General features: G+C 39.1%; 1 protein-coding gene across 1 annotated transcript; it reads right to left on the bottom strand.

Annotated features, from left to right (window-relative positions):
* Window positions 1-668: 668 nt before the first annotated feature.
* On the bottom strand, window positions 669-16,472 carry tars1 (threonyl-tRNA synthetase 1). Its single transcript, XM_051422945.1, has 19 exons — window positions 16,314-16,472; window positions 15,350-15,427; window positions 14,920-15,110; window positions 13,679-13,802; window positions 12,434-12,558; window positions 11,549-11,666; window positions 11,408-11,472; window positions 11,122-11,200; window positions 10,732-10,878; window positions 9,862-9,960; window positions 7,944-8,110; window positions 6,945-7,107; window positions 5,347-5,484; window positions 3,455-3,532; window positions 3,266-3,366; window positions 2,722-2,826; window positions 2,442-2,514; window positions 1,437-1,551; window positions 669-1,310 (listed from the first exon to the last, which is right to left on the bottom strand). The coding sequence occupies exons 1-19, from the start codon at window positions 16,371-16,373 to the stop codon at window positions 1,162-1,164; spliced, it is 2,175 nt and encodes a 724-aa protein (XP_051278905.1). The 5' UTR covers window positions 16,374-16,472; the 3' UTR covers window positions 669-1,161.
* Window positions 16,473-16,985: the final 513 nt, after the last annotated feature.

Genomic DNA, 16,985 nt, shown 5'->3' with positions numbered 1-16,985 from the left:
AGAAACATCCTCCTATTACTGTTTTAAATATTCTTAAGTATAAAGCAGACTAGACAGAGTATTAGAATTTAAAAAATGTCTCCCATGCTTTAGCGTAATGGTGCAGACTTCAAAAGTAAATGGTCTCAGAGTTCAGGAAGCAGGTAATAACAAGAAGCATCATGCATTTACTCTGCAGCTCCATCACTGATTTCCATCCTAGGTGGTGATGCACTAGTGGAGGAAGGTGATAAGGATCCACTTTTACTCTAGCAAAACACCTTTCTGACACTTCTCTCTCCAACTCCCATCCAAACCTCCACCCCTCTCTTGTGGAAAATTAAATGTTTCCGGTCTCAAACTAATAATTTCAACTTTGGCCTAAATATGAACTTGTGAGTTGAGTTGTGACTTGAAAAACATTTTCACAGAGTAAAAATCTTTACTTCCCTGCACTTGTTGCTCATCATAGCCTCGATTCCAGTACATATTGACTTTGGTCACCTTAAGATTATTTTATTTCTGTAATTATTTTATGCTTTTAATGCTCATTAACTGTCTTTTTCTTCACATTCTGACAGTTGACTGATGGACAGATGTGTTATGCAAAAGAAAAAGAAAGACATACTGCTGCTGAAATTTCAACACAGGAAAGAAAAGGTAAATCTAAAAAAAACACGGCACACAGATCAAGAATAATAATGTTTAATTATCAAAATTGTAACTCATGTACAATTCCCTGAAGAAAAAATGACTGATACAAACTGCTAAGACAGTGTTACAAACCATTTTCCCGTTTTTATTCGGTTTACCATATATATGGATATGGTTCTGAGAGACCGTTTATCCATCGTACAAAGTTGTTCTATAAAGACCTGATCATATCAGAGTCTCTTATATCCGTATAAGCAGAATGGGATAAGGACAATTATACTTCATTCCATGAGTGCAGCAACCATGAGACGTGATAACCAAAAACAGTGATACAGTAAAGAGGCAAAGGCGGACACCAGAAAAAGAAAGAAAAATGTGATTTTTAAGGGGACAGAAAGCAGACACTAGGCACCAGTAGTTTTATCCCTCATCAAAAACTGATTTTCAACCACATGTCCTTTTAAAAGTTACCAGACTCGAGGTACTGTTGAGAGAAGGACAAACTGATAGCAGCGGGTTTGATAAAGCTCAGAAGTCCTCCTCTGCGTTTCGACTTCTGCTGGTCTTGAGTTGTTTCAGACGCTCGATGCACTCCTCCACAGTGCGCTCACCGTGGACCTTGTTGTCCCGGGTGCGCACATTCACGGTGTTACTCGTCTTCTCCTTCTCTCCCACCACTATGCCGGGAAACATGCAAAGAGGACAAAGAGAAATCAATATCTGGATGGACAGCGAGTAAGAGATAACAGAGATAAAGAGAGGAAACGAAAGACAGAGGAGTAAGACAGCGTGTTGACACTGACCCAGGATGAAGTTGTACTGCGCCAGCTGTGCATTTCTGATCTTTTTGTTCAGAGTGCAGCCAGGGTCAAGATCCACGTCCGTCATGAGGCCGCCGTTGTGGAATTCCTGCTTGACCTGCCACGTAAACCAGAGAACCACCAACGGTTAAAGTTGAGTCCATGCCAGTGTGTTTTAAAAGTTAATTTCCTATAATCATTTTAACTGACTTCTACTAATCCTGTTTTTCAAATCTGGACTAGCACATTTCTGCAACCATTATCAGTGTGTGGACCTGCTGTCTGTTCCATATCAGGACTGTACAGCTGTTTATTTTACGAATGGGCTTTTTGTGCAAGTAACAATGTGTTCAACACCAAAAATGATAAAATTCATGCTCCACACATTCTAAAGATAAACTTTGGTTTCATTTGTGTAAATCTGGCCATCGGTTCCATCAGTTGTATTAACATTATATTCACTAAAAATAGGGGCAACAAACACGAATAAACAGAAAAGATTGTAAACAAGCCAACAGGTTACTGAACTGTCTGTTCTAAAAACCAATTATAACTTAATGACTTCCTGGTTTACTTGCTGTAGTTGTGTGCAACGTTTTGCTTTATCAAAATAAAGTTGTAGCTGAACTGGCTAAACCGTGAGCTTGATTACAACCATCATCGATGATTGTCTGAGATCTCAGCAATTTACTTTGAGCACAATGTCATCATAAGCAATATAACTGATGGCATGAGATATGAAAATAAACTACTAAACTGCAGCTTTTCTTTCCTTTTAAAGATGCAGAAGCATTAACTTTAGAGGCAGTAATTTGGGGTTTAGATCAGTCATCTAGTTCAATACTAAATGGCCATGTTATGTCAATGAATATAAAACACCACACCGGCCTGTGTGTGCATCAGAGATAAAACAGAGGCAGCTTAGTGTTGAATCAAGGTGCCTGAGCGTCAGTGTACGGTTTGTGCTGTCTATTAAGTCAGAGTATGGACTAAACTAGCTGTGGTTACCTTCTGAGCGTACTCCTCACAGGTCGGTCCCACAGGTACAACCATCACTTGATGAGGGGAGAGCCACAGTGGCCTGAAACACAACAGTTACCAGTTAGCAGAAAAGCAGGCAAGGTACATCCTGCAAGGTAATATTCACACACCCACAGAACTGAGTTGTTTAGTCAATCGAAAAATCGTTAACAGTGCTCAGGAAGAAATGCAATAAAACAAAAACATCTCTGTCTGGAGTCAGCTCCTACTTCACATATCAACCTTTTAAAATTGATTGTTTACAAACCATTTGCCGCCATAGTTTTCAGTCAGAATAGCGATCATCCTCTCTACCGATCCCAGGATAGCTCTGTGGATGATCACTGGTCTCTTCTTGTCGTCACCATCATGGCTACAAAATCATTTGAAGGGGGTTAAAAAAAAAAACTAACTTCATTTTATCCCATATTTCTAGTACATGTCTTATTTCACCACTCTATACTTCACCTTAGTTTAGTGTTTACTCACAAAACAAAACTGCTGGCTCTCTGTTCCTTTGTAAAATGCTAAAATGAGTTGCTGGCCATTAATATGCAGGGCGCTCACCCAAGTAAATCTAACGGTGGGAAAGACTGAATACAACTTTCCTGTGGAATAAAATAAACCTGTCATCTGATCGGCACCTACAGAGATCGCCAATGAAACCATTTTAGAGAGAATATCGGCAGATAACAATTGGTGGCCGATCAATCAGATCACCATTAGATTTCTCCAATGTTTTTACATAAAAATAATGTTCTTTTCTTCTTCCTTTTTACTTTAATGCGAATAAAAAGCAGCAGAAGGGTTACCTGACAAAGGTGAGATTAAAGCGGATCGGGAGCTGGAAATCAAGCTGAATTGTGGCACACTGATGGTACCGACCTATAGCATCCTTGATCTGAATGTCGATCTGCAAAGAAGGGATCACAAGGGATCAGCAGTGGCCTTGCTGCTGTTTCACAGGTAATGTAAAATCATTACCGCAGCGCATGACTCACCTTTGGTCCATAAAAGGCTCCATCACCGGGGTTGAGAACCCATTTCTCCCCAAAGTCATTCAAGCTGTTCTCCAGTTGCTGTAAAAACAAACACTTACTGCTTTGTTACAATTTCAATGGCTGACCAACATGCAAGTAAACAGCGGTGTTAAGCAAAGCTGTATATTTAGACCTGACATTTTCTTCATCTGGAACTAATCACTGAACTGAGAAATGTTAACGTCTCAATAATATTTTATGGTTGCTTGTGGGAGTTAATGAGCTGGGGGAAACATGCAGAGAGTTCTGTTCCAGTCACTACGCCAAGTTTACGAGTCAGTTTTTTTGTGTATATAATTTTCCACCTTTGTGCATACAAACATTAATCATAAAAAGTCAGCTTTTGCAATTTAGGAAATGTTTTCCCCAGAGAAAAGTGATAGGTCAACCAAACAGCTGTATAACTTACAAGCTATTATAATTCTCTTATTTTTCCAAACTCCACATATTATACCGGTTATAATACCCTTACTTTGAAAACTGTGACCAACAGAGCGGCACACATGCAGTCAGTAAGGAGCTCAATAGTCTTTGTATTGTAGACTTTAAGTTCTCTGGGTCTATTCTGTCCATCAGCAGACTACAAAGTGTTTAATATTTAAAGAGTTAGTGAGGCCACTGATTGATTGCTAATAAAATAACATGCTAAAAATAACTGCCACTATCATCAGTAATGCTCTGCTTCCAGCGGGCAAAAGACACGCTTGAAAATTAAGTTAAAATGAAGCACTGAGGACAGAACAATGACGCCACTGAAATTGAAATAAGATCTTGAAAGTTTATAAAATACCAATAAGTTAAAAAAAAGAATCAGTTATTAAGATTAAATACTCGTCTGTGCATTATATCCAGCTCACATTTTTACCAAACTTGAAAAGATGTCATAAAGTATGAATCTAGATCCACTGCATGTGAGTGCATATCCACTGCACTTGTTGGTGCCTAATGACCAAAAATATAACAATCAATGAAGGAGGGGGGGATAACACATGGTTGGGTGTAGCGACGCGTAAAAAGCATCATCTTATTTCGCAAATTACAGCTATGTACAAAACAGAGGAAAACAGAACAATCAAACATCTTTGTGGCACAGACACAGAGTGTTGCAATGTGCACTGCTGGTGTAATAAAGCAAATCTGCAACAATCAGATAAAGAGGTAAACAAACGACATGTGGAGACTACAGTAAAATTCAGTGAATGCTGTGTCTCTGTCAACAGACATTTTCATCCATTCAGAGCCATACTAATAAACAATACATATATGCTTCGTATACTGTATTGTTTTATCCGTAGCACATGTCCCAACTTTATCCAACAACTGTCATTTAGTGTTGATTTCACAGATTCATCTGTTGGATTTAAGGTTGTCCCAATAGAAATCCTCTGTGTTTCATCTAATGCTGAAAGCACCAAGCATTAAAGACTAATTATCACTCAGTTTAACTCACTCTTGTTCTTACTTTGTTTGAGCTAGATTTAAACATTACCTGCTCTCTCCCAGAGCAACTGAGAACTGAACCCAAGATGTAAAATATAGAGCTGGTCCACAGGGAGTGAATTTTATTTGACAGCAAAGGCAGACAGCGATAGCACTGATGTAGAATCTCTGGAGACGAACGAACATTTCCTGCTTCAGAACTGATAGCCGTTCTACAGAATAAAGCTCATTCATTAAAATATAAATGTTCTCTGGGTCCACAAATCACACTCTTCCATTTGCCGTCTGTGAAGTGGCTCCAGGATTTCCATCTAGATAATATCACAGATCAGCATCTTAATCCTCCAGTGAGACTCTGAGAGTGCTGTTCACATTTTCAACTATACGAGAGAAACAAGAGGTCTACTGATTACCTTTTCTGCTTGGTCCCAGACGCCTGGGTCCCCCAGGAACTTCTCTGGTCTTGTGGACAGGTTGAGTTTGAAAGTGAAGCCAAATACTTCATACACAGTCCGCAGGAAGTCTAGGCAGCCCTTGATCTCCTCCTCAATCTGGGGTCAAAAACAAGATGTAACAGAATTTCCATCATCCAACTGAACATGGCTGCAAGTGTAATTTCTGATTTCATCTTTGTTTATTGGAGATAGTATCTGCAGATATATTTTTTACAGTAGCTACAGTTGTTCAATTCATTGCTACTGAGGTGCATTTTAATTTTTGAGGTGCCAGTAGGGCAATTACGTACTTCCACTACATGTGGTACAACAGGATATAAAACACAGAACAAAGTTGAAAAGAATTACCTCTATGTTAGAGGGGGAAAGTCTATCTCCCCAGTCCTAAATATGAGCTACAATCTCCAGACACCAATTATAAACTTCACTGAAAGGATGAGATAAGAACATATCCTCTCTGCTGCAGTCCGCTTCAAGTTTATTTGGTTTTGCTAAGTCACAAAACACAGCAACAGTACAAGCAACACTTTCTAGCCGCTGCAGTCAAAGCGAGAAATTAAAAGTGAAATAATTTGAGTGCAAAGTGCAATCAAATAATTAACCATTCAATCCACAGCCATTACTAATAAAGAGAAAACAAAATCAGTGGGATCCTGGCTGCAAGTTGCTGTTACTACATTTGAACAAACTAATTAAGAAATCTCTTCGGTCTTCCAAAATCCTGTTTGTCTGCATCGATATTGGCAGTGCTTCTCTTTGGTGAAAGGACTTAATATGCAAGTTGCTACACAAGGCTGCAGCAGCCAGTGGAGTCCTCTCACTTTACCTGAGAATGTGACAGACTGTTCACTAAACAACATTACCTGAATTTATTACCTGGATTTATTCTATAAACTCTGCCAGCGAGATGCTGATGTACTGAGAGTCTTCAAAACTGGGCTTCTTTTAAACAGGTATATTAGCGAGTGGAAACATTAATCGAAGGTATTGCCAAGAAAATGTGTTGGTATGAATTAAATCCTGTCTTTAGGATCTGCATTGCACTCCTATAAAACAGTCACTCATGATGGACAGTTTTCTTTCTTCTTTAGTATCCAAATCAATGCAGCAGAACCAGAGAGATCGTCATTTTTATTCAACACATTCTTCTTCCTTGTCAAAACCTGGCACCTACATTACACACGATGCAACTCAACTGCTGAGATTTTGGGTGTTTTATGCCAGTAGTGGCTTATGTAGTCCCCAGCCACTAGCCTAAAGCAGATATGACGAGTGGGCTGCAGAGGTCATTTCAAAACTTGTAGGTTACGGCCACAACCAATGCTACCTCAAGTCACTGAACTTCATGTGCAGCCACAAACTTCTTTCTATAACCTTTTCACATATAGTAGTTCTCCTCAAGATTTTTTAACAACTTAGTTTAAAATTGGTCGAGTTGCCCTTTAAGTCAAATTCACTGGTCCCATCAGGCAATGTTTTCCATCAGATCCAATGACTCCAAAATGTGGGTGTTTAAATTTGGCTGAGTCATGTTAATGCATCAGTGTGGGTCTCACCTGGTCCATGGAGCAGAAGATATGAGCGTCATCCTGCTGGAAGCGGCGGACGCGGGTGAGGCCAGTCAGGGCTCCTGACAGCTCATTCCTGTGCAGGACGCCAAAGTCTGCCATGCGAAGGGGCAACTCTCTCCAGGAGCGTGGCCGGTGATCAAACATAAGACTGAAGACAAACAGACCGGCAAGGAAGAGTGTGAAAAACACACAAATTACAACTGCCAACTTCAAATTATCACAATAACTGAAAATTGCTCCACTGCTTCAATACTGCTATGAAAGGCAATCAATATTTGATTTAAGTGACATCCAACATTTTGACAAAATGTGTTTGCATGCTCAGTTTCCATTTCAGTGTGTTCTCCAGAGGGGCTGTCCACGTGGATAGCACAAAGATTGGAACAGTAAAAAGGAGATAAAAGATCTGAATACAAAGAGCTGCAGTCTGGCTCTTTACACTGCAATGCAGCATTCAGTAATAAATTGAACTGGGTCATTCAACAACTGAAAACACGGCAAAAGCATCAGTCCATTACAATTTGAGCTGAACTGGAGGACAAACTATTGCAGCAGTGAAATATGAATTTATTTTAAGTCTAACTACTGATAACAAAACCCTTGTACAAACTCTCAAGGCTACTTAAGTGTAGTAAAACATTGCTTAATGGTTGTCCTTGTTAGACTTTTTTGTGGGACACTGAACTTTCTATTGAAAGTTAAACAGTTTCTATTGTGATAACAGTATTCTAAGCTTTATCGTTTCATGCTACAAACATTTAATGCTGAAGGAACAAACCGCCCTGCCTCCAACAAACAGTTGCTTCTCTGATTAGAGGCAGGAACCAACTCTATTTCACACTACAGCAAGACCTGATATACTGTGTGTATCAGAAGTGGGTGTTTTTTTCTTTACAATGTATGTTCCCTATTTTCTAGTTCATTGCTGCAATGAAAACCAAAACCTTTCAAGCTACTCTGAATGTGAGGAAAGGAAGGCCTCACCAGTGTCCCGGACAGTTCATGGGTTTGAGGGCGAAGGTCTCCTTCTCGACCTCGAAGGAGAACATGTTCTCGCTGTAGTGCTGCCAGTGTCCCGAGGTCTGCCACAGCTTACTGTTGTAGATGTTGGGCGTCACCACCTCTTGGAAACCCCTCTTCCTGTATTCGCTCTGCCAAAGAAAGAACAGTCTTACCTATAATCTTCTTTATGAGAATACCTTGTTCTGAGTTAGTGGCACCTCAAGCAACTCTTCTTCATAATTCTGTGTAGACATCACAACTATGAACGACTGGTTAAAAACAGTTGCTGTCAACACTTGGGAACTTACTGATAAATAGTGTAAATGTTCTAAAACATGCGTAACTCTGCAATGTAAAGGCTGAGATTCTAAAAGGTAAACTACCTTTGAGAAGTGTTATGCTGTTGCATATTCATATCCCAGTTTATTTAGACATTATGAAGGGGGTAAAGTACGTTCAACTGAAAGGAAAAGGCTGTAACTTTTTAAGTGCCTTAATGCACCTTGGGTTGGCCTGTTTTTTCTGCTATGCGTTTTAAAATTAAAAACAAGTTGATAGTGATAATACAATGGGCCGATTTATTTAAATACTGACAGTCATATACCCTACAAATATTTATGTCAGATATTATAGATGTTTTGTTGCTTGCAAATCCAATTTTTATAAAACATCTCATTACTCAAAATCTCCTCAGTCAGAGATCTGTTTTACCACATTAAAGTTAAATTGCTCCCAATATGAGCATTGTGATTGCACTGAATGAAAACCAAGAAAATAAATGTTTAAAAATCAGATTGATTTTGTGACTATAATAGAGCGGGTGCAACAAAGCTTTTATTTGATGCCATCAATCACATCTGTTTTACACTTTTCAATTTATTCCAAACAATTGGCTACCAATAATAAGCTATTTTTAGGTTTGTAGGTTTGTGTTCAAAGGATAGACACTGAGCAGAATTTTTTCTATTACCAGGCCGGAAATGAGAAATGTCACATTGAGTAAGCATATATTAGATGTGTTAACATCGATTTAAAGCATTATTGCTGTAGTAAGAGAGGTATGGATATTTATTTGCATTTTATTGTATGTGCATGCCCATGTTCATGTTTTAAAATGTATTTGTTTTAGCTGTGAAACCATAAAAGACAGATTTTATTCATTATCCCACAGTTTATCAGATTCCAGACAATGAGGCTGCTGGACTCGGAAGAAGGCTGCACGGCCTTTGCTCCAGTGATGACAGTGAAGTTGGCAAAGTCAGCTAAACCACTTTTAAACCAGACGGTGGTACAACTTCCTCTACAGCAGTACACTGTAATAGACTCTACAGCTGACAGCACTGTCAGCCGCCCAGCAGGAGACACGCTCTGTGGTGCATTGGGATTTTTTATCTTAACTATCAGCAGTACACGCACTTTTTCTGACCATGTGGAAGTTTTACATTTCAAATGATGAAGAAAGGCATTAAAACATGAGTCTTGCAGGTAAAACAGACTAATGTAAGCTGACAGGAGTGATAGACAGATGGTTCACCCAATCACCTGCCAAGTATTTTTTTAAATGCCTGCCCGTTTCCAATGAACACTTCCCAGATGGTTCTGAACAAACCATCTGCCGCAGTCAGGTTATTAAGCTGCATCATCAACATATAACCAAACCGTTCCTACTCCACTCTCTAATAGAATATGACGATTGATGTGATTTTACATTGCAGCAAAAATATCTTGTGCGTATATTAAGCCATTATTACTGCACAGGCCAACTGAAGGTCCAAATCACTTTTTTCCTTCTGCCCAGGTCTCCATGCAAATTTCTGACTCAAACTTGTCTTTTCTTATGTCTTAGAGTTCAAAGTGAAATCACAGCAATTATCCACGGTGGATCTGAGCTTTGACTTACTCTGATGAACTCGATCAGGGTGTTGTAGAGGTAGGCTCCCTTAGGCAGGAAGAAGCAGCTCCCTGGACTCAGGTCATGAAAGAAGAACAGGTCCTGCTCCTGAATAAAAAAAATGTGTGTTAGTGTGGTGGAAAATGAAAAACCACCACTCAGGCCAAACTGGTTTCAGTTTGAAATAATCCAACGGTATTATCACATAACTAGGGTTTGTCTGACATTGTACTCGGCCTCCTGCTCAGCTCACTTTTCCACACCTGTTATTATACTGAATGAATGGCAACAACACACACACCCCGAGCCATTAAATGCCCTGACAGCAACAAAGTCACATATTATTTTATGGCAATAAAAATAGCCTTACTGCTTGACAAGTGTTCCAAAGATTGTGAAGTATCTAATTGAATGCTGCCTTATGCCATGGGTTAATTTTGCCATCACTCACATTTTAAAAAATGGTTCATGGGTAAGTTTTTGATCAGGCTATTCTCAGTATTTCTTTCTCAATTTGTAAATGAAGTGAAGTGTTTTAAATTTTTTAACAAGATTTCTTGTTTCCTTGTTCTTTACCAGAAAATTAAACTATACTGTTACAAATGCACCAGGCCTATGTTTTCACACGGTCCAGAAATGGCTTTGAATATCTTGTTTGTTAAATAGGTGTGACTTGGTAAACATCAGATACACATCAAATCCAATCCTGGCTCTTACACTTACACAGAAGTATTTTACCTGTATTTCACCGCTTATACAGACAAATACTAACATGCCATAAATAATTTTCCTTTGTAAGAATAAAACCCATACAAGACAACACTAAAATTACAGGAACTCTATTGCTAACCCACAGCTTCTTCACATTTCAGTTCATACCCGGCCTAGTTTGCGGTGATCTCTGTTCTTGGCATCCTCTTGAAACTTCTCCCACTCTTTGAGCATTTTGGGGTCAGGGAAGGAGATTCCATAGATCCTCTGGAGGGTTTCCATGTCCGCCTTTCCCTCCCAGTACGTAGACGAATTCTAGCACACCACAAGAGGAGTATGTTAGCTTTCATCATTCTTTTGGGTCCATCAAATCCCTTGAGAATAAAACATAAAGGTACCTCTGCTCTAAAAATGGGAACAAATGTGCTCACTATCAGACATTCAGGGCACAGACTACAGTGATTAAAATCCTACCTGGTTTAATCAATAATAAATCCACATATATAATAACCACTGGTTTGCTGTACATAATGCACCGCTGAAAACAAAAAGGCTCACCTTGTGGATCTTAAGTGCCTTGATTTTCCCAGTATGTCTCACATGGGGCCCCCGACACAAGTCAATTAAGGGACCACACCTGAAATGCAGAAATTAATAGGATAACGAGTTGTATTTAGGATAAAGCTAAAGATACTATATTTTAATCATTGCTCTCTCTCATAAAATTACCAAAACCAAGGATGCTAAATCTCCCTGGGCGTGTCTGTGACACTCAACCCCAAGCTCATTGGTTTCTACTGAAGACGAGGAAATATAAGCTTACATGCACAGGGTCTGGACTCACCGGTAAACTGTGGTAGTGGGAGTGGTAACCTTCTCATTCAGAATGCGACACTTAAATGGGTTGTACTGTCAAGGAGAAGAAGTGGTTTTAGAGTTCTGTTAAGATATGACATTTTTTTCATGCGTTTGCGTTTTCAGATACCTTGAACATTTCCAGTAGAGTTTCCTTCTTTATCTCCAGTCTCTCAAATGGCTGCTTCTCCTTGATAATTTTCTTGCACAGGTTCTCCAGACATGGGAAGTCATTGCTCGATACGCCCCTGTCCAAAAAAAATAAATAATAAAAAGATAAACACAACCAGAACTTTACACCCAATGACAATGGCTGAGTTACGTAGTCCTGCATTAATATGCAAACTGCCTTCAAAGCTAAATTTAGTCCGCTAGCGTTTCTAGAGGGCACCATGGATGTGACCAGACATTTAGCCATATTGCCAGACCTTTTTGTTCGCCAATGTAATTGTTTGACTTCCAGAAACTGATAACCTCTGCCAAGCATGGGCACATAGTCTTTGGCTTTGGGGCTTGAGCAATGTCAAAATATCCTTGCAAAAATTTTCCAAGAATTCCATTAGCATAAAATGACTTCATTAAGGTGGTTGTAGAATTAATTAGACAGCACTCCTCACGCCCACCTGCTGCCTGAAGCAGGGAGAAATGCATCTGTTTCAGGAAAGGTCAAAGGAAAAAATTGTTTATGAGAAAAAAAGTGTTTCTCTGATTTTCTGAGGGTGTCTCAACACACTTTCAAAGCTCTCGTTCTGTGTTTTGAATAGATTTGCTTTTAGGCTTCCCATCCTGTGGGCAGATATAGAAGGATGTCATTTCAAATCCACGCCCAAGAAAAATCCAGCTTGACAGCATTAGTGTCATTACAATCCACCTATTTTGTGTTTGCCACCGGTCCCAGACAGTAAACCAGACTGACAGCTGCTAAGCCTTGAAGTACACACCAAAATAACACCGGGATCTGACTAGCACAACTAATTATACAGACAAATCTAAACCTAAAGCCTGTGTGACTCACTCATTGTTCTCAAGGAACATGTCGTAGTAGAAGCCGTTCTCAATGGGGGGACCGTAGCAGAGGCAGCCCCCATACACCTTCTCCATGGCTTCACCCAAGATATGGGCACTGGAGTGCCAGTAAACCTAAGCAATATACAAAGAAAACACAGTTTAATTAGCAAAATAGCAATGCAGTCTATCCCTTTGTGTAAAGAATGAAGAATGAGAAGGATAAGAAGTATGACTGTGCTGGGAAGAAAATAAATCAAGATTGATGACCTTCATGTGAATGCAGGGTAAATGGACTGTACTTGTATAGCGCCTTTCTAGTCTTCCAACCACTCAAAGCGCTTTTACACTTCATGCCATATTCACTCATTCCCACACAGAAACTAACTAATTCATTCACATTCACACACGTATAGCATCGGGCTTCAGTATCTGGCTCAAGGACACTTCCGACATGAAGCGGGAAGGAGCCGGGGATCAAACCGCCAACCTTCCAATTAGTGGACTCACTGAGCCACAGCCGCCCCATTTTCTGTGCTGATGTTACAATTATTCACTGTGCTGCAGACTTTACTGAAGCCTTTGAGAACATTTAAACTACTTAAGCTGTGTAAATTCACCTCTTCTGAATACTGACAATACAAAAAGAAAAAAAAAATCTGCTAAATATGCAGATAACACCTACTGACAAATGGTACCGTAAAAAGCAAATTGACAGACTTTGGAATCTCTTGGGCTTAAAAAGGTCAACTGACAAATGGCTCTTCTTCAGGTAAAATATTCAGCACCTTGTATAGACAATGAAGCTGAAATTGGAGTTTTATTTTAGGAACACATCTCATTATTCTCTCAGAGACCAATTGCTACCAGTTTTATGACAGTACATGATTGCATAAGTGTTTTACGTTCTCACATCTCTTCTTAATATCTTTGTGGCCCAGACACTTGGTGAATCACAGAGCTTTCAGATGTATTATTGATTGTAAACTTCTCATTCATCAGTTTAACCTTGCATGTAATGACCAGATCAACTATGTCAATGTCAATGTTATTGACAGTATGTCAGAAACATTTTCCAAGGCTTCCTCAGAGTTAAGTTTTTGGTGCTCAAAAATTAGGAAATGTACAAATGTTCATCCAGAAGGTGTTTAAGATGACTTTAATACACTAAACTATCCTCTAATAATCTATACATAGGGGTGAAAAAAAAATCACATATAAACACTGTATCAGATCAAGGATGAGTTGGACTTACAGCTTGGGCCTCCTCATCATCAAACTTGAGCAACTGAAGGCTGCAGTCATCCTCCAAAGGTCTGTCCAGGTCCCACACACCGTTGTTCACTTTCGCAATCACTGTGTTGTCGGCCAAGCCTTGACTGGACGTAAAACATGAAAATATTCCACATCAACTTAATGTGTAGATTTTCAAAATAAAAGTGTTGAATAAAAGTGGCAACCCCTACAATTAAAATATTAACATCATAACATTAAATCAAGTCTTCAAAGACATTCAAACATGTATGTAAATAAATGCTGAAATCACTACAAGATGTTCCAATACTGATTATCTTGCTGTTGTTTATGGTAATACACACCCAACTAGATGTGTGCATGACTGCATAATAATAGCGAGTAAAACTGGAGCTTTCAATTTCAACTGCCGTTCTTTTCAGAAATGAATGAGAGAAATCTGATATAATACTTAATACATAATAATATATGTATATATAATTTTAAAATGTATTTTTCAAATGTTTAATAACAAGACTTAACATAACATTAAATTAAATAATAAAGTCAATTAAAAAGGGATGCATCTTATAGTATGGTGCCACCCCTTTGAAGTTCCCCCCCATGCTTCTGAAATTACAATACAAAACTGTCTAATTGCCTTGGTCATGAGAACAGAGAAACTGGCTTAAGGATTAAAAACAGTATGAACCAATGTGCACATTGCATCATAAAGAAACTAGAGGTTAGGCTGTGGTTGGTGCATTTAAGTCACATAAAGCAATGCTTGCTTCCACTCTTACAATGATGGTGATAGAGCTGCTGACATTTCCTAAAGCATTTTACTGTGTTTACTGTGCAGTCTGCTCATGTGACCTTTGGTTATCAACATTTAATCTCTTTTAACACACTCTTGACACCTATTGTATATTGAACCATGCTAGCAGAGAGATTATTCTCAGACTATCCCAAGGCAATGTTTCCTCTACTTTTTAAACACTAATGAGTTTTTTATGTCAGCTATTTTCTTGTCTTTGGTTGGCGGGTGTCATTTCCAATTACTGTTTTCATAACATCGGTGTTGTGAAGTCTTCTGAAACTATGTAAATGATTACAGGCGGTACAAATAATTGTGACAGCTAGTCTTTGGAAATTACATTCCTAAAGAACCCTTGAGGTTTTCCTTTTTTGTGCTACAGTACATGAAAGCAAAGTGTCACATTTAATAAGTAACAATTACAGATTTCCCATCATCACGCTGACCTGATTCCACAGGCCACCTGGTACGGTGTGGTCTTCCAGGACTCAGCATCCACCACCTTTCCATCGGGCAGGGTCACCTTGATGGCTCGGCTGTTATTCGTAGCCCTCTCTGCCATCAGGGCTTCATGCTCAGTTTTTAGCTTTGTGTACAAAGTCAGACGCTCATCGATGTACTGAGGTGGTGGCGATAACTGAACAGCAACAAAAAAAGAGGAGTATGGGGGTTGGTTGATGTGTTCTACCAGATTAAATGGTTGACTATGCTAGAATCTGATCATAAACCTCAACAACCAACAAGCCGGTGGGTGGCTGCTTTCAAATATTTAGGCACGCAATGATAGATATACATAAATACTAGATATACACCAAGATTAAGTTATTGTAAAACAAGACATGATTATGATGTCTAATAATAGTATATACAACTCACCTCAGTCCTGCCTCCAGAGTCACCAGCAGCACTTTTAGCCTTCTTCTTTCCTCCATCTTTACCGCTTTCAGTTCCTCCCTGTCCAAAATTCACACCGTAAGGTTAATGAACTTTTATCAAGAAGAAAGAGGATTTAATACAAGTTTAGTACAAAGCTGGTTCAGACACACTGTATTAACATACAGATGGGAAAGATTGGGTACACACCTACACAATGTTTGCACTTACACAGTTAACATTATGGACATAGCCACATTAACACTACACAGAAATCTGTTATTTTAGAATTACTGGTAGTTATTTTGCCCATAGTAGTTAGATTATGACTGAAGACTTTTCGCAAAGGTGCTGGGGTAAAATCCAGCATGCCAGTGGTTCTCGCCACCTGACAGCAACCCTCCAAGTTGTAACTAATACTAAAGGTTATTGTAAGACATTGGTGGGAGTACAAACCAGTTTCAAGAAAGAGCTTTATATTTAAAAAACACCGCTTGGTCTATTGTGTGCGAGCCGATTTAAAACAGCGAGCGTAAGGGATTCATGCAAGGTGCTATTTATTACAATAACGCGTGTAAGCCTACAAATAATCAGTGAGACATGAAAGTGCCAGAATTTTGAATTGAGTTTGGCGTAAGGTGCTCTCCCTGACCACACCGAGCAATACGTGTAAGAGCTACGTTAGCCAAGTCAAACTAACGTTAGCTGACTGGGCTCGCTTAACTGCAATGTGCCCCAATTCACCAGCTAAAAAGATTAAAACAGAAATGAAACTAATGTTTCTGTTATCCTGAGAGTATCATATTCAGTAAAGCCAACATAACGTTACTCTTTAAAGCTATGTAGCTAGCCTTTAGCACCGCACTGCTTGTGGCTAAATGACAGCATGAATCTGACTACAGGCTAGGCTAGCTGCTAGCTAGTCAATACGACTTTAATGTAGCCGATCACGAGACTACAGTGTCACCTTTTTTCCGGCGTCCACTTGCAATTCGCTCATTTTCTTCACGACAGTCGGGTCAGCCATAACAAATGAAAAGCTACCTCACTTTAAGAGACTTTTGCAAGCCTGCATGTACTGTAAGCAGTCCGGGTGCCGGGTGATGGCTGATGACGTTACCCGGATATTGCGATTCTGATGCAACCTTGCCGTAGAAGTGGGCGGGGCGTGAAGGCGACCATCAGCAGAGTAGGGTACCTCCTAACTAGTGAATAAAACTAGTGAATATATATGAATATATATATGAATATATATGAATATAGTAGTGAATGGTTGCAAAAACATGTAGCAGTCGAGTGCAATCAGTAGTCTATTATTCATCCCAAAATATTTGCATATTACTATAATATTCTGTAATAAGACCCACAATGATGTGTTTTCTAATAATGCTAAATTTTTATTTCAATTTTTTTGGCCACAGTGGTTAGTATAACTTTTTGACATGACTCATTTTTAGAGTTGAAATTAATACACAATGTTCTTCCTTTATAAGTAATGATCATCATTGGGAGGTAATGTGTGTATATATCACTAACACTAAAGGAACTTAAAGTCAAAAATATGTCATAGAAAATGTGTAGGCTACTAACTTAAATCCCCTAGAAACCATTTAATCATCAAAGCAGTAGCCAATTATAG

Source organism: Dicentrarchus labrax, unplaced genomic scaffold (assembly GCF_905237075.1).
Source record: "Dicentrarchus labrax unplaced genomic scaffold, dlabrax2021, whole genome shotgun sequence".
NCBI lineage: Eukaryota > Metazoa > Chordata > Actinopteri > Moronidae > Dicentrarchus > Dicentrarchus labrax.
Note: the sequence above shows the minus strand (reverse complement) of the source record. Positions and strands in the feature narration are given on the sequence as shown.

Excerpts from the sequence above, each read along its gene's own strand:
- tars1 (XM_051422945.1), bottom strand. The coding sequence starts at position 16,373 with ATGGCTGACCCGACTGTCGTGAAGAAAATGAGCGAATTGCAAGTGGAC. Across the intron at positions 11,667-12,433 it reads ATGTTCCTTGAGAACAATGA|GGGCGTATCGAGCAATGACT; the intron begins GTGAGTCACACA and ends TTTTTTGGACAG. Across the intron at positions 9,961-10,731 it reads ATCACCGCAAACTAGGCCGG|GAGCAGGACCTGTTCTTCTT; the intron begins GTATGAACTGAA and ends TTTTTTATTCAG.